We start from the raw sequence: 25573 nt of genomic DNA, 5'->3' as shown, positions 1-25573 counted from the left end.
TAATAAAAAAGCTTTATAGGCCTAGTGTTGGCAATAACAATACAACAATTAACACGGCTTAATTAGTTTATACTCATCTTGACAACATTTTAATTGTCACTTGAATAACTGTATTTACCAGCGGTTAACGTTCATTTTTTTAACAAATGGTGGAGTACAACTCTAAACAATTCCAAGTGCTCTAATGCAAGCAGTAAAGTCATTTTCTGGTTTCGCAACGTTAAATACCACAGTTTTAAGCTAGAGATGATGGTGGCATTGAACGACCAGATTATTGAATTGCTTTGCATTAAAGCACTTGCCCTTAGAAATAGCAAACAGCACGCAACAGAAGATCAAATATTTTTGTTTCCCATGGTTGTTGTTGATAAACGTTCTCATGTCTTTCCGATGAAGTCCACTTAGTCCTGAAAATGCATTTTTCAAGAACAATTTTATGGGTTTTATGCAGCTTTCCTGCTCCAGAAATTAAAAATAAGTTCCTGATAGACCGTTAAGGTTCACCACAAAGTGTACTTTTGAAGTTGAAGCATTAATTTATGATCTTTCTGGTTGTAATTTTGGGTGCAATCATCTTAAAGCTTATGGTGTTTTATAGCTTTATGGTGTTTTAGTCTCATTTTCTAAGATTTCAGAATCTCAACTTGTGAGATAAACTTTCAAATCATCCTGCTTGCCTATATTTAGTTGTCTGCGAGGTGAAGAATTTCGAAGCAATTGTCATACCAACGATGTTTTGCCTTCAAAATCATGATCCTCAAAATCATATTTTTTAGATGTACTTAAAGCTTATGCAAGAAGTGATATAACATGATCCTATATGTAAATAATTACTTTAAGAAGTAATTACGATTAGTTTGATCTATTGTAGCCTCTATGCCCTATAGTTGTAGAAGTAAGTGTTTGGCATATTTTAAAACTGACTAACATTACAAATCGCGTTGATTTTCAATCCGTTATAGTAACCAACTTTAGAATCTCAATTCTATAGAAGTCTTTAATTGAGTTTATTTATCCCGGTAAGACACCTGTTACATAAGAAAAGTATAGAATATATATACAACGAAACAATCAAACTCACCCATATAATGAAAGGAACGAAATGAAGTTTATAATGATTTAATACAGATTCACCACATTAATTTATACTTGTTTTACAACAATACTTCACGAATTTGTCACGGTAGTTAGTTAAAAACTTTTCAAAAATGCATTGTTGATAATGCATTTTATGCGTTTGTCCGTGGAAAATTAACAGCAACCAAAATCGTTTTCTTTATAAATGATTATATATAATTACAGCAATGCAATTAAATTTAAGGATGTAATAATTACAAGAACAAAGTAGTACCTGGTTATAGACAAGAAAATTTTTAAAACAAAATATATTAAATTACTTCAATATAATAATAATAATAATTAATAATAATCTAATTAGTAATTATAATAAGAATTAAATGACAAAACAACTACCGATGCAAAGAATTACATTTCGATAATCTTAATAATTCATGAAATTTTATGGTTATTGGTCAATGTGCAAGATTTCTTCTCTTCAGTGGTCCCTATAACAGATATAATGGTTATGTTATAAAATGCTTATATATAATGGTTGTTTGCCGGAAAATGCAAAAAAGTTGACTTAATTAAAGATTCCTTTTTGTCTTAATGATATACAACTATGTTAATTCTTACAGGATATCCCTTATGACGACACCATCTCTGGAAGCACTCCTTAATTTTTCCACTTTTTTTGGGATCTTTTGAGAAAACTTGTATTTCATGATCCTATTAATGATCGTTTTCAAAAATGTTGTAAGTATAAAAAGTTGCAATGTTTTAAGCGAAAGAAAAACTTTAAACTTAATCCTACTTGTTAACTAGCCTGAAAAGTTTGTGGAAGCATGTCAGAAATTTCATCTGTAGGAATTTGGAAAGCAGTGTCGGGTTTATCTTTGTTATAAAACATGAAATGATCCAATGGGTTTTCTTTTCCCATGCAAAAGTCAAAAGAACGCACCTGGTTTACAATATTAATATAAGCCTGTCAAAAAAACGACAAAGATCGAAAATATTGTACCAAAACGGTATTATAAGCCCATACATACGTTGACTACTATATCATCTTTCTTTAATTCCTTATTCTGGTCTAACCCTGCGATTTCAGCTTCAGCTTCAAAACACTGAAAAACAGATAACAAAATCAAGGATAAAATATGATATAAAGAAAAATTCACGACACAAACGTAAAATAAATAATCTAATACTTTAGGAATAGCCTCGCTTGCTATGGCCCTTAGCTTGCTATGACCAACATAGTCATAGAGATCACGCCGAAGTATTCGATTTAAAATATGTTGTGCTTCAACCATGAAATCGCATCGATTGTCTGCATGCAATATCTGAAGCAAAACCTGAAAGAGGTAAAGATTTTTATAAAAGAAAAATATTCCGAGAAACATTTTAAGAAGCATCCTCACATTATCAGTCAGCTTTTCAAAAGCAACCATATCCGTGATGGTCTCAGAAATCATCAACATTTTTCCATCTTTGCCAGGAAAACAAATATGCTTGTTTGCAACAACCAATGCATCACAAATCCTGTAAATTATAAAGTTTCATTATTTGTAAGAAAATTGCATTCTTGTGATAGATTAATTCGCTCATGCATACCCATAAGAAGAATGAACTTTGATGTCATAAATCTTTTAATTCTAATTTAAACTCTCAAACTAGCGTGCATAAATTAAAGTAGACAAAACTAAGTTTTCTATTACTGTATAACAACAACAACTTAGAAGTAAAAAAATAGTTTTCTAAACACATTTGCTGGAAAGCTTAAACGCAAGTAGACCAGACGCAATATTGTATGAAATATGAAATATATTACTTTGGAATTAAAATGCAAGTTTTAACATTCAATCGATAACCTGAAGTGATATAAGTTAAATTTCTGTGAAACGAAATATGATATATTAAATTTGTTTATTCAACCGAGATAATAACTCTAATTATAGTTTATGTGGGATGTAGTATTGCACACCATTTTACTATCTAACATAAGTAATATACCCTTTCTGTGAGCCTTCATATAAATCATGCTTTACTTACATCGCATCTATAGCTGAACACACCCTGTGCTGGTAAGCCCGTCTATGCAATGAACTTCGAACATGAAACATTTCATAAAGGTTCAAGTATTCCTGCATGTATAGTATTGCATAAATTTAAGTAGTCATACAACTAACTCCATGTACTGTACAGCCTTTAAACTTAAGGGGAACTTAAACAAAAGAATCAACTGCCGTTCGACATCCTGCTTTAAATGTACGCTATAGCCTTTTAGATCAAGTTGAATGTTAACGGTTGTTTATTTTTTAATTGTCTGCAAAATCAAAATAACGCAAGGGAGATCATAAATAAGTCAAACTAATTCGTATTTTTATTAAAGCTTAAAGCAACTCTGGATTAAACGGTTACTATTGTCGTAAAACATAGTGTGAAGGTGTAAAACATAGCTACTTAGGTACTAAGTGCTCCGCTGTATTCTCAAATTATGTGAGTTATATGAGATTCTATTAGGGTTATTATTGCAAAATCATAATTTTATTTTGCTTTTAAAAATCTATTTGTCGCTATTTGAAATCTTACTTTGTCACGTTGGCATATGTGAGTATCTTCTCCTACTTTCAGGACCTTTAGAAACTTCATGAAGCGCTTATGATCGAAGCTGTTCTTTATGCCCAAGTGATAAGAATCACGTGCAAAGTAATCCCATTTGTCAACATCAACTTTATATGGACCATTTGAAACAATCTAGAATTTACAATGCTCGTAATAAATACAAAACGAAGAAAAAGCATAGTGAAGTAATTCAGCTATAGTGACGTTCACATCGTGCATGTGTATGTTGGGTATTACAGTATATGTTTATATACTACTATGCATTAATGATTTTTACAAGCGCTCTATACTTATTATACCTCATATAAGAAACCTTTTTCCCGGGGTCTCCCTCTGTAATTCCAGCTCTATATCAGGCAAATAAAATATTTAAATATAAATATGTTACCTTACAGATGATGATGACTCAAAAGTAGCAAGGAAACCACCGCTTTAATCTTATGAAGATTTTCTAATGGCAATGTATGGTAAGTGAGCGAGTGAGTTTATGTAGTGTTATAGCATATCGGCATACTGCGTTACGTACTAGAGAGAATATAACATTTTTACATTCATTCATTTCGTTACCGATTTTTCATCATTTAAAGGGCCCGTAATAATTTCTTTTATGAAATCTAAATCTTCATCCATGTTCAAATCAGCATCTGTAAAATGACCTTCCAAGTGCTGATTTGTCTCCATCAAATGATCAAACATCTTACAAGATACTTCTTCATGCTAAAGTAAAAGTCTGAAGAATTATGAGTGTTTTGCAAAATTAATTTTATATTTGTTGTTTTACGTTTAAAACTTCCTTGGTGGACTGCTCAAATGTTTGAATAAGTGGCCATTCGGGAAAATCATTTACTTTACTTCTTTGCATATTATCAAATATTCTACCTACGTTGCATTCATTGTCATGCGATAGCAATTTTAAACTTTAGTCAGAATTGCTTAAGTAAAGATAGAATAATATGTTGTATATGACTTACTTTCAATTTAGTTATTCCAACTCTGGGAAGAAATTTATTATCGAACAAGTGCGAAAACGGTCCATGCCCTACAATAAAACCACATCTTTAATAAAAGAAGTTTTTTCTCTATAGTCAAAAGATTATACGCCAAGTGCATAACTTGGTAGAACAAACAACGTTTTCTGGCTAATCTTATGAAAAATGATTACCGAGATCATGACAGAGTCCAGCTATTTCCACGCAAAGGATATCTTTGTCGTCAATTAATTCAGGATGCTGGGCTTGCAAGTGACGAGCAAGTTCACCAGCCAAGTGACATGTCCTATTAAAACAAAATAAATATATAAAACAGGAGAGTAAACTAAAATGGAATTTTCTTCCATAACTATTGTTTCTTACTGCATCTCTCTTTCGATATATATTTTTTTGGAAAATATGCACTTTTTTGTGCAGCCTATACTAGTGTCAAACCATTTTAAAGAATGTGAAATTGTTTGCTAAATGAATTCATCAATAATAATTAAGTCGTTTCATACACTCCAACTACGTTGGTGCAAACTTTTTATATAAATCTGCATTCGGTTGTAAAATCAGTTTGCAATATTTAGTAGAAGAGAGATAACGTTAAGAATTAGTTATTTGCCTCGTTAGCAGATATCAATTAAATATAATTTCATTTTTTTGAAATAAAACCTGTTTGGTCATATCATCATAAACTAATTGGCTTTTACCTGGGCCAAGATGTACTGTTTAAAATAGAATAATATTGTTTTGTAGTGGTGTGCTTACTACAATTGCGTATTTTAAACCGTATTTTTGGAGCTTGTTTGTAAATATGCAGCGTAAAATAAAACTAAAATTCTCTGGCCCTGAAAGGATTTTATTAAGCATTTTTTAATGTGTTTTGAACACATTTTAAAGAAAGGTTTCATTTTGTGTAATAAAAACTATTTTTATGCAATGTTTAAAAACATTTAACTGAAGAAGGTAAATGAAAGATCAACTCCACTAAAAGGTTCAATTTATACCCAATGCAATGCTCGAATCTGTTATGAGATGCTCCCGGATAAACAAAGTAAGTTGCTCCAAGTTGTTTGATATTTCTGAGCCTTTGAAACTGTGGTGTGTCGATTATCTTCACCAACAGAGGATGGAGTTCTATGGGACCATGGACGGGATCTTGGAAACACTAAATGCATTAAAACGATGTTAATAAAAACAATTTTTAAAGATTTTAGTTTGAAACTTGCGGGCTATACTGCTATAAGAAATATTCGTATATTCATTGAAGTATCCAAAGTATCCTAACTAAAGTATCAAAAATATACTATACGAGTCAACAATATTGATTTTTTTTTTACACTATGCTAATTCCAGGTTGTGCCAATCAGCATGAGACCATTCCTTTTTTCACAGTCTTCCTTGGTTTTGATTCAAACAGTGACAGTATCGAGTAAATAATTTACAAACATTAAAGTAAAAATAATAAACTAAAATAAATTCGTATTCGCCATAATGTCGCACGATATTTACAAGTTGCGCTGCTGTATTCAAATAGATATTTGTATTTGAAAACAATGCTTTGCATGAAGACAAAAACAAAATGGTCTTCTGAACACAATGCAGCTTAGCACAAACATATTCCGCCTCAGGCTCTTATGCTACTAGTAGTGATGTGTTTTTGCCTAACCCTTAAATTAATTTTATCTATAGCTTTTCTCTTATTTTCGAAAACTGTTGGTTGACTAAACCTATTATTACCTTTAGCAGTCGTACATTTATATACTGGTTATACATTGGTGGTACTACAAACATTTCAGTCGCTGAGTGAAGTGTTGAAAAAACATATTTTGTTGTTGAAGAGAGTGATCAGTAAAAAATTGGACGTTTTTGAATTTTTTGTTATTTCCTAAACTTAACGAAGGTCATAGCGTGTCCTTTGTGTAGTCTTGGGATAGCAATATCTGATTATCAATAATGCTAATTTACTATATACTGTAAGAAAAAACTACACAAAAAAATGTTGAACAAATAGATTTTCTTTATAAAGAATAAGTTAATTTATTTTGTAGCCTAAATTTTGTTGAATCCATGTTTAATATAATAATGTGATAATAGCGCACATTAACAATTTTTGTAGAGCACAATATAAATTGGAACCAACTAATACTTATAAAAATTATTTGTTTACGAAACAGTACATACTGTGGCTTTCATCGTCCTCAACAAACTTATAACCGAAATATCTTACCTTTTTCGGTAGAACATTTCTTCCGCTTCCACCAGAAGTACTTGCAGCGTTTTCTTCAGACATTATTGTTAAAAGATTTATAACTTGCCCTACAACGTCAAAAATTACTTTCTGAAAAATATACTTAAGTTTTTTTCGCTTAGTATTTCCACTTACGATTTTATTGCTGCGAACCTACTGTTCTAAAAGTTGTAGTTTATTTTTTAGATTGTTATTTTATGTTTTTATGTATCTGCTGCGTTTTTTACTCAATTGCGTCGGCTCGGTGGAGTAGCGATATAAGCCAGTGCTCAATTATAATTATAGTCATAATCGTTTCTTAGTTATTGCTCGTATCTAGGTAATTTTATATGTTTGTAGTAACTATAGTCATAATCGTTTCTTAGTTATTGCTCGTATCTAGATAATTTTATATGTTTGTAGTTTTCAAAAATATTTCTTATTTTCTTATTGTAATCTGTCCTGAAAAAGCCCACTCGCATGTGTTTGCAAAACGTTGGTTCATAAAAGAATTAATTTACCAGCTGAACACCTTTGGTTATTGATATTATACCTGGTGGCAAACATATCATAGCATTATTTTACCATTGTTGACCGTTAAGTGATCAGTTTCTATGTTTCACCGCGAGGACATACTAAATAGGGGCCATGACTATGTCTTAGCAAGAAGAAACTTACGCACTCATCCCTTCCTTTTGCAGCAGCAGCACCACTACAGCCAGTGTTGCTAGCACAAAGCTGCCACACTTTTACACATCACAACAATCATTATGACACATATTCGTGGGAGTCAAACACCCACACTCTTGTTTGAAAAGGCGATAGGCCGATACGCACATTTTGCATGTGAGAGCATGAATAGTACAGTATGTACTTAAGTTTTGCCTACGTTGCAGTTTAATTCATCAAACACAATATAAAATTTTGTTGAAGATCTAACAGTGAAAGCTAGTCAGTACTTTCAAACCGTTTGTTAAAACTGGACCAATAATATAATTCGTATAGCAAACACAACGAATAGTAGAAAACGATCAACCCGACCTTGGAAACAGCTCGCATTTCAATGCGCGATTAGCTTAGTTTGAAAGGGTCGTGACTTATTAGTACACCAAAGCTTAAAATCGACTGAGTTACAGCTAAATAGCACATAATGCCATATATGGCAAAGAAGTAACAGCAAAAAGCGAAAGATTTTTGTGAAATCCCCCGTGACTTACAACTCACTGAAATAACAGTTGCGTCTGCATGTGCTATTTTAAAAGGTCACATGAAAAAGAGTGATACAATCCAAATTATCTTCAGCTAAAAAACCGGCGTGAAACCAGTTACCGGTACTCTGGTAACTTGTTTACTTACTTATTCGCAGTTCAAGTGAGTCACCCATAAAACCAATTGCTATACCTGTTGTAAACACCAGGATTTAAATTAGATTTATAAAACCTAAGTTAACAGGATTATTCGTCCAGTAGATCTCTAAAGCGTTTTCTTATTTCTAAAGCTTCATATTTTTCAACGGCCGCTACGAGTTCTTCATCTGTGACACCATCTTCAAACGCACCATCCATCAAATGATGTGGGCTAGAACAGGATAAGGTGTTTTGAAAATGCACTGTTGGATGACTCCTACGTTGGATGTTAGGTTGGATGACTCCTACGTTTTGACGTTTTCTGTTCACACGTACCGGATATGGATTGTAAAGGTTAGGATGGTAGACTCTTCCATTTTGGCATTCTCTGTTGACACGTATCGAATTGCGAAAATTAGCTGGCATGGTCATTTCCATATTCGAGTTACTAACACCTCTATACTTGTTGATGGTATTTCAGCGTTGTAAAACAGCGGTGAGGTTCGTTCTTGACCATTCGATCCAGTACTTCTACTTGACGACAGACGTTCAGCGTTTCTTTTATACTGTACGTTATCACGATTGTGTTCATTTTCAGGTGTGACTATGATCATCGATGAAGGAGTATTAAGCGGTTTATATTTGGTTTTAGTTCTTTTCTGTTTTTTAGCAGAAGACATATTTACGTTTAAAACAATAGTCATCTAAGCATTCACCTTATCACGATTCTAACTACGGTAAAGTGCCACAAGAGTCGTCTAATTTTGCTATAACTTTTTTATACTTGAATTTCTGCGATCAACAAACTTCGCCGTAACCTGCTATGGAAAGGCTCGGCATCCTTTGTATATAAAGACCAGCTTTCTATTGTTTTCTTTCTGCACTGGTTTGACATTAGCCAAATATTACTCTTTTCCATGCTGTGTTTGAGCATTGACTTGAACCGACACAATCTTTTCTAAGCGTTTGGCAATAGTTGTTGTTCTTTTCTCTTCATAAAGGCTAGTCTAATTGTCTTCGCTTTATCCTTCTAGACTCTAGAGTCTAGAATCTAGATTCTGAAAACAAACAAACCACAACTGACGCAAATTTAATGCATTGGAATACCCTGGCTCCAATGCATTCGGGTGACCTTCATTAAAACACGAGATATTTTTTTTATAAAGTCTAGCTTCCCTTTTTTCTATGCAAAGATTAGTATAGTTTTTCGCTAAAACTTGAATCGCCATAATCCTTTTAAAGCATCGTGGAAATCGATTTAAATAGGTATTACTTTTTATAAATACAATTTTACATCACAGTTTTAGTACTTTTGTATAAACATTAAGACCTTAATACAGATGTTTCTTACTAAATAAACCATGATTTAAAAACAATTTTGCCCAGATATACTGACTTTGCATAAAAATAATTCTTAGTACTTTTTACATTAGTTATGCAAATAACGCACATATACATTTAGTTGTATCTAATCAATGTATATAGTATAATATCTGTTTTAAAATTAGCTTGCAATTCTATTCTGGCCACACAATGTCTATAGGCTACTGTTCCTATATCAACTTTGCCACACAATGGTAACAGCCCTCGTAATGACTCAACATTTAGTTCCGTGCAGAGTTTGCTTTATACATCACAACGTATAAAAACGTCCGCTAAGTTACAGAGGCGAATTAATTATATCCGGCAACCACACATGTGCGCACATTATTATAAAAAACTCAACACAACACGCTTCACAGTCCATATATGCACTGGTAAGAATTCACAAGTCGTTATGTCTGAAGTTAAAAATTACTAAATGAGAAGCAGTGAAATGAGTTAAATTCAAATTTACAAATACAACCTTAATCAATCATAAGTGGTTAACGTCTCATTCCAACATGATCTCTATCTTTTCCTCTTCTGAAATGGTACAAATTTTTATTTGCTGGGCTTTAAATAGCAGCAAAACGATACTATTTTCTCTGTTTTTGGGGCTTTACCGTCTCTCCGATGACTTTGCTCCTGGTGGTAATAATTTATAACCAACATACGCGTGACAGGTTAAATGACCTTCGTTATTTTGAAAGAATTCAACTATTTTATTTGCTCACTTAAACGGTATCGATACACGGTACGCACTGCACAAACAGCAATAAAAAAATTTCTTTATTTAGGCAGCTCTGCCAGTCGTCAAACTTGTATGTTAGTGATAAGTACAGTTAGTCATTGTATGCATAGAAATATTATCTTCTATACTGTGCTATTTAAACTTTACAACCTAAACCGTAACTTTCGAGCTAAAACTTCGCTGTAAGGATAGTTAATTACGTGCAGTTTCAACCTTATAGCAAAATTTCTACCTTAACTCGAGCGTCCTAATGTATCAACCTTGTAGCCTGTGTAACCTAACCTTGTAAACTAATTACACTGAATGACGTTTTAATCTTTTTTATGGCATATTTATATCGTACGCAGTAGAATTATTCCGGTTTAGATTTGTGTACACTATGCTGAAAAACCAATATAAACTCTTACGTAGCAAAACGTGTATAAATTAATTTTTGACAGGTCTTTGACAAATAACTAGACAAATATTAAACCAAGATTACAATTAAACTTTAAACAGATATTTCACTTATCTACTCGTGCACTACTGCCGTCGTATGTTTTCCGACTCACCGAATTCAACATTATATTCTTAATTCCATTAAATAGTTTTAGCTGCTTTGCTAAATAAAGGTTTGCCTAAGGACCTTTTCAAATAAATTGATCTCTGATAACTGAGAAGGGTACGGTATTTCATAAAATGACTTCAATGCTTGAGTCTCTGATAACTGAGAATGGAACGGTATTTCATAAAATGACTTCAATGCTTCAATTGTCTTCTGTATATCTATTTCCGCGAATGACTCATCAGCGTCGTGCTTAATGGATCTAGGAAATATCAATAATGCGACACCAATTAAGTCAAAACAACTTCAATAAGGAATTGAAGGTATATTTATGACCAGGTTTGTGTCCAATTAGTGAATAATCAAATCTAAAACAAGAAATTTGGTTTATGGAAAAGTTTAGAACTTTCAAGGAGTGTGTTAACGACTTACCCAAGTATAATGTCTTTTGCAGTTTCAAGATTTTGGTAATGCAAAACGTCTTGAAGTTTTCCGCTTTGTTGACTGTCAATGGCAAGTTTTACACAGGCAGGAAGAAGAGCCTGAACAAGCCTTTTTTGTTTGTTATGATATGGATTAACATAAAAATAAGCTCTGCATATGTCCAGGAAAACTCCTAAAAATGCTGATGAAAACGGACAAAATACAGTTTCTGAAAATTTTTTCCCCATAAAATTTTCGAACTTTTGGGACAGTTCTGAGCGTAAACTTTTAGCTTCTTGGAGATCATTCGGAAATTTTTCACATGTTTTATCATCATAAAGTTTATAAAACAAATGTCCAATTGGACTACTCTTATCTGACGAAACAACCATTTCTAGAGTTTTGTCATCAACGTATACAAGAATTGCAAATGCCGTCTCCTGATTAACATTAAACAGTATACAGTTTCCGTTCCGCCGAACATGCTCATCACAAAGCAATGACAGCATAAAGTGCAAAAGTTGGATTCCAGTGTACCTTCCAATTTCGAACCCTCCAATGAAATTAAAACAGTCAAAAGAAATTTGAGGATATCGTTGTTTTTTCTTTTCCAAACGTTGTTGTATCTTGTCAGTCAACATCTTATCGCTCACCTTCGCTGGTTTGATACAGACTTTGATAGGTTCAACAGGAATTTGTAACTCATCTCTTACGCGATTAAGTACTTCGTTTATAGTCAGCATACTTCTTCACGAATAAAATCTCAGTAATAGTTCGTTTTACAAACGTAATTTATAAACTCATTTCTGTTGCAAAAAGTAAAAACTCAATGAGTTAGTAATTGTTTTCAAGTTAATATAAACCAGGAGTTTAAAAAAACATTTCTCTGTATAATCATAAAGCTTCAGAATTTGACGTTACTTCATCTGGTTTGACTAAAGTAGACTATTTACTGACATAATTTACATCTGAGATTTTTCATCTAATTTTGTAATTTTTTGACTGATTTCTTCATACTGTAAAGGGTGTACACTCTTACAACATAATTCAATTTATTCACTTGGAATTATTTGAAGCGTAGTCAAACTTTACGACATATAAGTTATACGTGGATGATACAACCAAATGTAACAAGATAATCAATTATTGCTTATTTATTTTACGTTGTAATTCAAGAATCGTAGATCAATGAAATTGATCTGCCAAGGTTGTGTAAGTTATGAAAGACGACCAAGAACTATAGTATATAAACTACTTTCAAAATTTTCCTACAACAATCACTTTCCAATTTATATTGTTTCGTTTCGCAACCAGACCTGATCGATTGGCCAGTTAATTCTTTCATAATTTCCATATGACGATGCTCTGGTAATTCATTAATTTTAATTTTTACTATTGCCTTTTTACGTCTTAAGCAAAACTGTACAGCCACTGTCAAACAGATTTAGGCTATGTTGTACATGACGAAAGGGAATTTACAAATGCTGTCTGAAACTGGGTAACGTAACTTCCAGAAGCAAATTGGGCAGCACAGCCAAATGAATGTTACCTAACTCGTAGCAACGGACAGTACATCTCGCATATTTTAAAGGAAGTTGTCCTACTTTGTCACATCGAGTAAACACCTTTTTAAACTCGTTTTGTTGAACAAAGTTCAATCTTTTAAAAGCAAGTTATTTATAATATTATTGACTACAAATCAATATTTGGTCGGTAAGCAACGATTGCGCACAGTTCATTTAATGATTTGTTACCTATATGTTAAGCCCGGAACCACGAACGCTGATTTGCAATTCTTTTGCCAACATTGTAAGCATCTTTTCTGCCACGAACATACTGTATTGTTACTCTGAAGTTTTGTGGCTTCACTTTGTAACTAATTTCTTTTGCTGCAATAATCTACCCAATCGAACCACAAATAAAACTGAAACATTTTACCTAAAAAACTTGTTTTGTGCGTAACTGACACAGACAAATGACACATTATTGAGCAAATGAACAAATGTCATCTAAAGTTGACTTCAATGCATGTATTTTGCATCAATTTCTCTTCTGATATTTTACAACATTTCTTATCTTCTTTATTACAGCACTTTCTGAGCCATTTTTTTCTTTTAAAATGGCTCAACCTATGTTTTTTCAATTTTAAATAGCCAAAGGTCGAAACTGCTCTCTTTGCTTTTTAAGTCACAACTGACTTCCATCACACGGAAGTATTTCCTTTTAATCAACCCTTTGAACAGGGCTTACCAAACTTTTTTGCTGACGTCTTCTTTACATTTATTAAAAGTTTTCGCAACCCTTCGTGTTTGGAAGTGATAAGTAGCTCAATATTAAGCTTGCGCACTGCTTAAAATGAGGACCAAATGCACAAAATAACATAATAAATGAGGGCCAAAAATAAGTTGACTCTATATCAAAGAATAGTTGGTTGTACGAGTACACCGTAAGTAAGTCCCATCAGTATACCGGATAAATATTTTTCAATGACAGTTAGTAGTTTAATAACAAACGTTTAACATCTTTTTATAAAATAATACCCAAAAAACGTACTGTACCGTACCGTAAAAAACGTACATCTGCAATATAATTATGATATGAGGGTCGGCAAGTAAAACGTCACAATGTGCCTGACGCTTTGGTTGAGTGGTCGGTCAATTCAAGCCATAGAGGCAGAGACGATCCAACCCAGGACGAGTAAAACCAGAATAACTCAACTAACCTACGATTAAACCTAAAGATTATATAACTCGTAGGTGTTGATTATATCGCACAGAGTTTAGTACACCTGAGTTAAATCGACTAAAGTCTTTTATTTGAATCATGTTTGATAAAATGTTTCTCGTGGACGACAAAAATTAGGTAACTTATATGGTTAAACTCGTTAGCCTTCTTAAGCATGCGTAAAAAGAATGTCTTGCGTAATTTAAGTCAAGCGTAACTGCTTAACTTAACCACTAAATACTATTGAAACATTCTTTTTCCGGTATGCTTGCTGACAACTATTCTTTAAGGTCAACATATTCTGGGCCTACCCTCACTTTAAGTTCAACTGTGCTTTAAGTAATATATTGACCGACTCGATGTAGTCATTCAGTTCTGTAGCGCAAAGAAACACATCCAGTAGCGTCACAAGGAACATCCAGTAGTTTAGATTCAATTCCGGATGTCTGCATTGTCACGAATTTCGTTTATACAAGACCACTAAAACGCGTTTAGCTATATGTGAAACACAACAGGTAATGATGACACACTGTAGGGAAGGGACACACCAAGTAATAAGCTGCACTGTATAACGGGGTGTTGACGTAGATTTATGTCTTGCTTTAGCTTTAATGATTGCTGTAATCTGTATGAAGTAAGTGTACGCTTTGCGACCCCAAAAACTAGTTGGGCGACTCTCTACACTCTACAGGGTAGCGACAGCGACTCCAAATTTGGGAAGCTCTTTAAAACACATTACATTACGACCTCACTGCTCATATTCGTACTAGTTGCACTTGTAACCTCGTGTAAAAACCTCGTTCCATTTTTTTCATCTTTCCAAAATATCGTTTGCATTACACTCACTCAAAAATTCCGTGGACTTTATTCCGCCTGTAGCCTGTGCTTGAAGTAGCCTTCGAATAGCTTTGAGAAAGAAAGCGATTAGTTCACCAAAAGCAGATCACGTGTTAAAGATATGTTGTTAAGTTTAGAGAACAGGTATGCAAATTGTTGATTCTAATTACTTCAGGTGTAATTGAAATTAGATTCAGATTAAAAGGTAGATTTAGGTTGGGTTTTGGTTACTATTTTATAACATAAAAGTGAAATTAACAAGAAACTAGTGTTTTCTGGTATATACAATAGCTTCCACGGTACAATTATTCCCATGAAATAGTGGCAGCCTCTAAGAAATATGTTTATCAACTCAACATGATTTAGGAGTTCATATTTGTAGAAACCTTACTGCCAGATTTCAATGTTTCTTGGTCTAGTTATGAATCGCTAATAAAGTAGCATTAAGAGGCGTGACATGTGGGCTCTTTTTGAAACCCGTAACCCGTAGCTATTATGTGTTTAACTGACTTTCGTTCAAACGGTGCAAATGGTTAAAGAAAGCCAAGCGTCTCTAGTACATTCCAATTTATCTTTCCTTTTCTTGATTTTACACAAGTTGTGACTGTGAGTGTGTAGCAGACACTGTACGCATCAACCTCGAGCTGCTCCATTCAGTGAGACATGCAAGGGTGCTTGAATTTAAAAGATTCTTTTAACTTGTTTGTTATCAAAGAGTATCATTAACATTATGGGTATCAAAATTTAATATCATTTGTATTATGGATCTCATTGTTTGTTATGATGTCATTTATCAAGAGCCAACGCTTATGTGCTTTATGTTGCTAATTCATTCGGTCCAATTAGTTGCTACAAAAACTAAGTTGAAAAGTGAGTTGTAATAATTTAGATACTTGGCGTTTTTAGTAAGCGATTGTGTGTTCTCGGCTAGGAAAAAATTCAAAAACCTACGCGCGTCGTTTTACGTGGAGATAGATAGTTGTCTAATCTAACTACAGTATGACGTGTGTCCGTTTAGTAAAGTAACCTACTTTTCAAATAGTTGTGGCTTTAATAGAAATTATACCAATAATAGTATCGCTGACCACATTTGCTTGTTTACTTTGCTGTGCTGACGCAAGCTTACTGTCAAAAGTTCATCGATCAGTTGGAATTAAAATCGTTTTTTGGAAATAAACCATTGTAAAAAGTTAGTCTAAATCGAGTTTAGGTTATTTATTATTGAGAAGGTTATTATTCTGTACGTCATGTAAGACATCATTTCCGTTATGAAATGCTATTACACACTATACGCATATATAATGACGTTATGATAGCTTCCTTTTAAACCGCGTGGGTGAATATGAGACAGGGTTTTGTCTTGTTACGTTTAAGGCAAGCCGATAAAAGACGCTTGTATATTGCAGTATATGTGTATAACGCTCCAAAATCTAAATTTCGTATTTTTATACACTGCTTTTATATTATGCTTTTGCTTATATCAACCTTTGTTTTGAACAATACATTTTGGCGAACACTCAAACCAATTAAAACTCCCTTGTTTTTGAAGTACATGCGCCAACAACTGGAGTGTATTTGTTAAGCTCTCATTTTGATTCACATACTTTAATGGATTGACTTTTATTGAGCAGTCAGCACAAGCATTTTTGATTGATTGAATTGACCGACAAATAGTTTAAATTGTTTGATGCTTGTGCCTGTAAAGATTGTCTTTGACTTCTCCTTTCTTTTATTTTAGATGCTCTCGTCGGTTGCAAAAGCTTTCACATGCATGTTTCTCGCGAGTGCGTACTCGCAATTTCACGTCACAGATGAGCGGAATCAGTGAGCGAAACGGTTCTTCCACTCATTGGGATTGAGGTAGTCGTTGTATTTACAAGTTGGCAAATTGTTTACAGTTGGCTGTTGTTTAACCATTGGTTGATCTCGTATGTAAAACGACAAACAAACCTTAATAATAAATACACATTTTTCTCCTCCATGCATATTGTATGGCTTAATTGTAGTTTGTCGTTTTCCTTCAAACATGAACTGCAATAACATTTTGTATGGCTTTCTTTGCAACTTTAGATACAATAAATTACAAAGCAATAAACAAGTCATTCCATTTTCTCTTTACGCATTAAATAAAGGTTTTTAAAACTACAGTATCGCTATATTAGGGAATTTCCCCCAATAGCAACGTTAGTTTTGCATTAGGGTATTTCTCGTAAGCATGACCGGTTGCGAAAGTGTACGTGTTTTGTTTTTAATTTTAGTTTTTGTAGTGGTCATTCTTGGAATTTACAAGGATATGTTGCAATATAAGTTATGATAAAACAGGATTCAGCTCTATTAAAACAACGGTATGTGTGGATATACTTTTTCCATCTTCATGTGAATGACAAAATCCTGTCAAGCTCGCAATTATCCATCCAATACCAAAAAGAATTAAATTAGCTACCTACAAACTTTGCTGCACAATACAATCTAGTCAACTTGAAAATAATGAATACTTCATTTATAAATATCTATTGGTCGTGAGTGTAAATAGGTTACTTCGAACAGATGATATTGTAGGCTATAACTTATACTAAGTTTATAAATCAGTCAGTTTAGTTTCGCTTGATACGGACAGATCACAGAAATATAGCAGTAGTACACAAATCCCTTCCATATGAAGAAAGATACCATAAAGAACAACTTATCTTAACGAAGTTAATTTTACCAAAAAGAAACTATCGGGTGACGTGTCCAGCACCACTCGTGATTCGTATGTTGTCACCTTTCAGCCTTCCCTGCAAAGCAATCTTTCTTCATCGGTGATTACCCTAACATAAAACTAGAATCTCAAGTCTGCAACAAATGAGGCTCTCATTTAAGTATAACTGAGTTGGATTGTATTGGACTGCTATAAAAAGTCTTATCAACTGCAGTGTACCTAGTGCAAGGTTGTAGCGTGTATGTTAGGATTAAAATCACAACAACTTAAACCGTATCATGTAACGTAAACATGGGCAAAAATTTCTGAAGAACAGTACAAGTTATTACAAAAAAGTGGCAGTAGTTTGCACTTGAACATAGTAGCGAGTTAGAAAATTTTTAAGTACACAAATTTGCATTACCCGATTTTCAGGTTTGCGTTTTTAGTTTAGTTTAGCAAAGCTAAATAGAATTCATTTTGGTTCTGGAAAGGAATTTGGCCTGCTGTGACAAAAAAGAACATTCATATTTTCAAAAACAGAAGTCAATTATAATTGATGTAAAAGATATTATAAACTTATAAAAGTTTTAACTAGTTCTACTGACATCACTGGCGTCGTCAACAAAACGTCCATAGATAGGAAAGGTTATGTAAACTCCTAAAATGCGATAGTATAAGAGGACTGCAAAAGTTTACCCGACTAATAACCATTTATAAAGGCTAAAATCTTTGGCATCCAAAAAGTTTATCAGCTGAAAATGCATACTTAAACAAAAAATTTTGAGGCAAAAATTTATCGCATTTAATCTACATGAGAATGCGTTGCTCTGGTAAACATTAATGTTTGAACATACTTTTTAATTCTATTTTTGATTTGAAATTTAGCATCACCTGCTAAAACGAAAAAATTCATTCTGAATGTTCAAAATTAAAACCGTTATTGGAGTTAGCAGTTGACGACTATGTAGCATCACATTTAGCGGTTATAGCAGTTAAACCGCACGCTAACGACTATAATGCTGACTTGTTAGTGCCCCAAAAAAATACTAAAGCTTTAAGATTAAAACTGCGCTGATGCTATGGCATAGGTAAATTGTAGTCTACATAGGGTTAACTTTCTAAACTGTACAAAACATATCACAATCTACGTAATAAGGCTGGCTGGCATTAATCATCTGTGATGTAATGTGTCTTGTGCTAAACGTAACAAACAAAATACGCATTTGTTTTATTACGCCACTCAGTAGCTGCTATATTATAATTCGTGGCTAAACGTTATATTTGCTGCCTAGTGAGTACGCAGCAAGAAAAATATAGGCCTACTGAGTTTACACGTTTATACAAAATATTTATTCAGTTATAAATAGCACGACCGCTTTTCGACCTTACTGTACACATTATTTAAAACGTGACTCGGTCACAAACTCCAGGATATACTGTAACTCCGTGAAAGTTTGACTATATTTGTACCTCAACCGCATTGATTTTACTTTACCTTGCATTCATTTTTAATTTATTGTCTTTGGTTGCTTTGACACCAACGTATACTATGTAATAAACTTATATTACTGCATATCATGCATTATAAAAAGCATTGTATATTAAGTATTTATTGAAAAAAACGCCGTTTACGGCTTTAAAGTTGTTAAATACGTTAAATAACGTATTAAGCAAGTTATATTACACCATACACTAAGTACGTTTTACGCACAAAATTACACTTTGCTCACTACGGGATTTATCGTGCTATATGTGTAACCAAACTTTCTTTGACCAGGAATCTTCCCGCTCTAACGGCTAGTCACTTAGCCGGTTTTGCCTTGTTAACTTTTAATGGCATTTTACTTAATAAAAACGATCATCTCTCACTGAAACCGAAACGTAACTGCCCACAACCGTCGCCCAGCCGCGCACAGTACTACACCAAACAAATTCCACGCGATGAAGGAATCAACGTGGAACGTAAAACACGATACTAATTTAGCCTTTGGGGTAACTACGTGAGACGTCACAAGAGATTTGATAAAAACAGGTGTACAAGAACAAGTAAAAGAACATAAACAAGTAAAATACGGCAGACCGTGAACATGCATAAAAACAACACAATGCAAAGAAAAGACGGTATATAATGTGGTGTCTACAAAACAGGTGCATAAAATAATCTCGTGACATATGTATTGATGTATAATTACAGACTGTTGTTTCCTTCTAAGAAAGCCGTTAAAACGTCTGTGAAATATGTTTCTTGACAGCAATAGCTTTTTCTACAATTTATGGCCAGGGTTATTGATCGTCTGTTTTCTTTTCTTAGTTTTAAGGTAAGTGACGTGAAAGAAAGAAAGTTAGCTTCTGTGTTTGCTATAACGTATTACACTAAGTAAAATGCATATATAACATACACAGTGTATATAGAAGCTATACGTAAGGCCATTTCTGAAACGTGTAGTGAAGCAATGAAATAATGCAAACAAAGGAATGATTTATTTTTAACAGTTTCTACATCAAAAGAAAGTGGCAGGTCTTGGAAAGACTAAATATCCCGCATGACCCACCGTCGTTGTTAAACATCGGACATTTTAGGACATTCTATAGCAAAAGTGAAAATGTAAGCAAGTCCAACATCGTAAATATTACACGCATTTGTGTTTTATTATTTCTAAATGCTTTTTAATTATTTGGGTTTATGTTCATGTATGCAGTTAAAATTGATATTTCATGGATTTTGTCTCCACAGTTTTTTATTCAAGATTCAGAAAGAAAAAAACGATTTGGCCCGATTTATGGGTAAGCTTTAAGTAACGGCTTTTAAATGTGATGTGTAAAAACAAAATCATTAAATCACAAACTTTAGACTTCGAGTTTGTGCAAAGTGAGTGATATAAGAGTTCATGACATAAATTTTTCTCCATAGACTTTCTTTGAAACGTCTTTAAAGAAATATTAAATTTTCCAAGAAAACCGTATTAAGTTAATACACTTTAAAAATGTTACAGCAACCGAATTAGAGTAGTAAACTTTAATTCACTCAAACGTTATTCTTGGAACACAAATCAACTTGTAAATTTCTAGCAGTTAAAGCATGTTTAGACAAGCTAATTTGATGCAGACAGACAAACGACTCTTAGACGAATATTTCCTGTTATTTGCATCACTTTGTGGTTTTGTCAGATTTTACGTGGGCTTACAGCCACGCATTGTTATACACGATCCAAACATTTTGCGTCAAATCTACGTCAAACAGTTCTCCAATTTCAGAGATCGGCAGGTTAGCATAAATAAAACATAAGAATGAAATACTGCATATATCAAGCAATTAACACTTTTAATAAGTAGGCTAACTATACCTTATATAAGATCATAAATATGAACTGATTGTGCAATATATAGGCAAAGTTTATAAAATTTATATCGTAAGCTGCAGTGATCTGATCAGAATTTTTATATATAATAATATTTTATACTTTCAGCGAACTTTCAACAGAATAAACGGCAGAGTCATGAACCTTGCTCTGACTGCAGTGTGCGGGGAACACTGGAAGAGAATTCGGTAACAATGAGATAATAACAAATGAGATCATAGCTTTTACAACCTCTTACAACATAACCTGAAAAACAACTATTCGGGAAAAGTATCTAGACACAAGGCTGTTAAAATTTTTAAACATGTCATTGGTTTGTGTTGCAGGCATACAATCAGCCCGTTTTTCTCTACTAGTAGTTTGAAAAGAAATGTTCAATTCATTGAAACCAGTTCTGATCGCTTGGTTGCAAACTTGAATAAAACAATAAAACTAGGAAGGTTTGAAGCGAAAGAGTAAGTGAATATTACCATTGTGATATTTTTTCAACAAGCATAGTATGTTTGTAGCTGCTCGTCGTTTTATAAATTTTACAGATGGTAAACACGTTCACATGGCAAAAGGCAAGTACGGTTTAGTGAAAATATGCCTTTTTATTTCTTAACAAAAATAGATTATTTGGAAGGTATTCAATTGAAGTAATTAGCCTTGCTGCATTTGGCGTTGACATCCAATGCCAGGTAAATGTTGCACGAAGGTTTAAAATAATGCTTTACCTTTTTAAATATCTATATAAAGCAGAATGTTAAGGAACAAAAGTAACCGTAACTGTTTCATATTCAGGATGGCCCAAATAGTTATGAAAACAAACAAGTAAAGATGGTGAAGAAAATGTTCAACGTTTCGCTTCTAAAGAGCCGGATGTTTCGGCTTTTCAGTAAGTTAGAACATTGTTTATTTTTGTAAAAATGTGTGTGTCAATGCACAAAGGCAATAGCTTGGAAATTGAAAAATATTATGACAACATACCATTTTAAAATTGCCACTAAAACTGTTTTTAGTAAACGAAATAATCTAGTTCATTTTGATTTTATGTGAATTTATGAACCAGATAAAAGTCAATATAAATAACTGTTTTGTATAGCAATAGTTTCTATCGGTTCTGCGCGATTTTTGTATTAAAATGCATACAATTTTACTCTATATGCAGTGCTATTTCCCAACATACAGTACATAGCAGAAAAATTCAACTATTCCTTGTATGCAAGCGGAACAATCGACTATTTTTCTCGTCTTGCAGACAAAATTAAAACTACCATGAAAGACAAACAACAAGTTAGTTATACTTAGTCTTCATTTTACAATAATGCTCAAAGTTTTAGAGTTTCTATGCATTCAAACGACAAACAATGTTTTATTTGAAGTAAAATTTCTGATAAAACAGTTCTTGCTACTAAAGACAGTAGTCTGTCTCGTTATTTATACTCTATTTATTACAGATTCAACCAAACATTCTTATTTTTAGCTACTTCTATTCAATAACTTCACAATCATGTTTGTGACAGGTAAATGATGTCATGCAGATGATGCTAAGCAACAAAATAAAAGATACGACCACGATGCAACACACACGAAAAGGTACACAACATGTCGAAACATCCAGCAGAGAAAGGGAGAAATAAAATTTATTTTCACCATTTAAAGTAAACTAAAAAGTATCTTAATATAATAATTGAACATAATTGATCGGTGTGGGGTAGCGAAAAGACCTCACAGTCATCTAGGTCAGTTGACCCGGGTTTTCCGAGATTACAGTATGTGCTACTTTTATCCCACATCCTTTTGACAGTAAATCTGCTGTTCTCTAGGAAGCTGATTTCTTTTTTATAGGCATGACAAACGAGGAGATTATAGCAAATTCTGTAATGATGATTACAGGAGGATATGAGAGTACTGCAAACGCTTTGACATTTCTGGCTTATAATTTAGCCACGCACAAGGATGCTCAAACTAGAGTGTACCGTGAAATCCAAACAGCCATAATGAAATATGTGAGCATGCTTCTTTTTAATCACGAATACAAAATTAGGTTATAGACTTGCCTGTTGTGCTGTATAATTTTCCTGTTTATACCTTAATCCTAATTCTTCAACTTTTTTCTGTCCTGTTGGTTTGGACAACATCTTAAATAGTCAATCAACTCACAGGGTGGATTTACTTACGACGCTTTTGGCAAAATGAAGTACTTGACTATGTGCATAAATGAATCTCTGCGTCTCTATAGCACCGTTGGACGGTAATCTTGTTTCACATAAACAATGACAATATGGTGAGTCGTATAGTACTGTAATAACCGGTGTGACCTGATAATTTTTGCCTTAATAGGAACATTCGATTTTGTGAAAACGATACCATAATTAATGGAGTCAAGATACCGAAAGGAGTACATGTGGAAATTCCAGTATATGGGCTTAGTCATGATGAAGAGTATTGGACAGATCCTTACCAGTTTAACCCACAAAGGTATATTTCGAAACATAACTAAATATGAGTAGTTAAACATTCAGTCTCCTGAACTAACAGTTAGCTTTTTATTTAATTACAGTTATTTTTAATATCATAAAATGCCCTAGTTAAAGCTTTTTTTTACTTTTGTTTGTGTTATTGTCATGAACGTCGGAAATACCCAATAATACCAAGTATTAAGCAACCTACAAAACAAAAGCTATAGCTTACTATGACCTATCATTTGCATGGTCAGAATGGAAGATATGAGTAAGATTGATCCCATGGTTTTCCAGCCATTTGGAGGAGGACCACGAAACTGCATCGGTATGAGATTTGCAATGATGGAGATAAAGATGGCGATCTGTAAGATTCTTAAGGAGTTCGAACTTGACGTCTGTGACGACACACCGGTAACGCAGTTTTCTTCGTGTCCAAGTTTAGCAGTCTAAATGTTTTTCTCTCTTATTACTTTGTGTCGAATACTATGTATCAAAATAATTTCGTCTATAACGAAAACCAATACCGAATCGGTTTTTACATTCTTAATCGATAAATAATAATGAATCTACGGGATAACACCTATAGGTCTACTTTTGTGGGAATGAAATATTTTAACGTTTAATATTTGGCCCAACGCTCAATATTAATAATTCATTTGATCATGTGCACTTTGCAGCCACCACCTTTAGAGATGACGTACCGAGCAAGCATGCAACCTAAGGAAACTATCTATCTCAGAGTTTTCCGCCGTTAGAAGGCAATCAATAAATTTACATTATGGATTACTGCTTCACGAAGCGGAGTATCTTGTTCTCACATGCCGTGAGCAAGGTTCTCTCAAAGTCATATCGTCTCGTTTCCTGTCATGCACTCTACGGCCTATTTTACCCCACCTCTTATTACTTTATTTTACGTAGATTAATCTGCACTTATAGTTGTTGGTTTAATATCTTTGAAACATTGTAGATCTTTGTAGTGTTCTAGTTGTGTAAGTGTTTTGTATACGATGTGCACAATTTACTTGTTGGATTCAGTAAACATTTCTATAGTCTACTATAGAAATAGGCACATGTATAGAATAAAAATAAATTATTACAATTTAAAATGGTGATACCTAAAAAAGGATAAGAAAATGCAAGTTGGACAAATCTGGAGTAAAACCAAAAATATTACCAAGAAAGTATGTACATTTCAACAAATATCACCACATTACGAAATAGGAATTAATATTACATCAGTATGGTTAGTTTTGTAAAAAGCTAACTTGAACAAGTATATAGAAAATTTGGTGTCGGTATTGAAATAGTTATCCTAGGACTAACAAAATTTTTGCATGAATTAATCTCAGTTGTCTGTAATGCGTTTGTGTGCATTTCCTCGTTGTTGTATTTTTTATTTGGTTTTGAATTAATTTTTATGTAGCTTTGTCCGAATTTGGAACTGTTTATTCTCTTCACTGATCAGAAACAAATGTTGTTATTGCTTTGTCTTAGATTATTGTGTCTCAAAGACTGAAAGACTACTTTTTATGTTGTTATTGCTGTAATGATATGATATATAGAAATCATGAATATGATTGGTGAATAAAAAATTAAACACAACGCAATAAATTTTCAACATGTTTTGTTTAGCAGCCGTGTTGTATATAATTGTGAATGATTGAAATTGCTGTATGCTACAGGATATTTTATAAAATATAGGCTTTAATTTGAAAAAAAAATATACATTAAGAATGTAAGTATACTACTAAAACAGTCCCCTTGACATGGTATGATAATAATTAACTTTATCCTAGCACCGAGGAAAGGTTTTTGCATACTTCAAATCCGGCGATGATTTCTCATCGATCGAGCCCTGACTACCGAGTTAGCCTTTGCGCAAGTTCCGATTGCCACACATTTTTTGTTTTTCTTGTATCGGAATTTAAAACTGTTCACCATGAATGACCGCTTGGCTACCGAGGCTTACCACACACTGCCTAAGAATAAACTTGCATTCATCTTAACCGTTTCCAATTACTTGGCTACAACCTTGGATTTGGTGGTCGGTGGCCATGCTAATATTTCATTATTTTAGCACAACTGTAGCTAGAATGGTATGTTTTAAGCCGTTTTCGCTCTCGAGCCTCGTTTCTTCTTTTTCTTGGGTTGTTAATTGCATGTAACCATTTGATTTCATTGTGCCGTAACAATGGTAAACACCATATTT

General features: G+C 33.3%; 3 protein-coding genes across 7 annotated transcripts; 1 reads left to right on the top strand and 2 right to left on the bottom strand.

Moving 5' to 3' along the window:
- Positions 1 to 988: 988 nt before the first annotated feature.
- LOC143452760 (deoxynucleoside triphosphate triphosphohydrolase SAMHD1-like) lies at positions 989 to 7024 on the bottom strand. Its single transcript, XM_076953848.1, has 14 exons — positions 6889 to 7024; positions 5666 to 5826; positions 4847 to 4959; positions 4656 to 4723; positions 4252 to 4401; positions 3984 to 4031; positions 3652 to 3816; positions 3112 to 3203; positions 2481 to 2601; positions 2268 to 2414; positions 2109 to 2183; positions 1886 to 2020; positions 1696 to 1788; positions 989 to 1565 (listed from the first exon to the last, which is right to left on the bottom strand). The coding sequence occupies exons 1-14, from the start codon at positions 6949 to 6951 to the stop codon at positions 1533 to 1535; spliced, it is 1464 nt and encodes a 487-aa protein (XP_076809963.1). The 5' UTR covers positions 6952 to 7024; the 3' UTR covers positions 989 to 1532.
- Positions 7025 to 10729: 3705 nt separating this feature from the next.
- Positions 10730 to 12384, bottom strand: LOC143452761 (uncharacterized). Its single transcript, XM_076953849.1, has 2 exons — positions 11324 to 12384; positions 10730 to 11153 (listed from the first exon to the last, which is right to left on the bottom strand). Exons 1-2 carry the CDS (start codon positions 12055 to 12057, stop codon positions 10949 to 10951), a joined length of 939 nt encoding a protein of 312 aa, XP_076809964.1. The 5' UTR covers positions 12058 to 12384; the 3' UTR covers positions 10730 to 10948.
- A 6933-nt stretch (positions 12385 to 19317) lies between these two features.
- LOC143453370 (cytochrome P450 3A5-like) lies at positions 19318 to 24994 on the top strand. Of its 5 annotated transcripts, none has more exons than XM_076954688.1 (15): positions 19318 to 19876; positions 20052 to 20163; positions 20293 to 20342; positions 20727 to 20823; positions 21026 to 21105; positions 21244 to 21357; positions 21531 to 21597; positions 21701 to 21794; positions 22068 to 22192; positions 22423 to 22495; positions 22748 to 22908; positions 23050 to 23153; positions 23243 to 23380; positions 23619 to 23775; positions 24042 to 24994. In XM_076954688.1, exons 1-15 carry the CDS (start codon positions 19797 to 19799, stop codon positions 24117 to 24119), a joined length of 1530 nt encoding a protein of 509 aa, XP_076810803.1. In that variant the 5' UTR covers positions 19318 to 19796; the 3' UTR covers positions 24120 to 24994. The 5 variants fall into 5 exon arrangements, with proteins under 5 accessions (XP_076810803.1, XP_076810805.1, XP_076810804.1 ...); XM_076954690.1 differs by having other exon boundaries at positions 21244 to 21372; positions 22796 to 22908; positions 23065 to 23153; XM_076954689.1 differs by having other exon boundaries at positions 21244 to 21372; positions 22796 to 22908.
- Positions 24995 to 25573: the final 579 nt, after the last annotated feature.

The sequence above is a fragment of the Clavelina lepadiformis genome, chromosome 4 (assembly GCF_947623445.1).
Source record: "Clavelina lepadiformis chromosome 4, kaClaLepa1.1, whole genome shotgun sequence".
In the NCBI taxonomy this organism is placed as follows: Eukaryota; Metazoa; Chordata; class Ascidiacea; order Aplousobranchia; family Clavelinidae; genus Clavelina; species Clavelina lepadiformis.
This window is presented reverse-complemented; position numbering and strand designations above follow the sequence as displayed.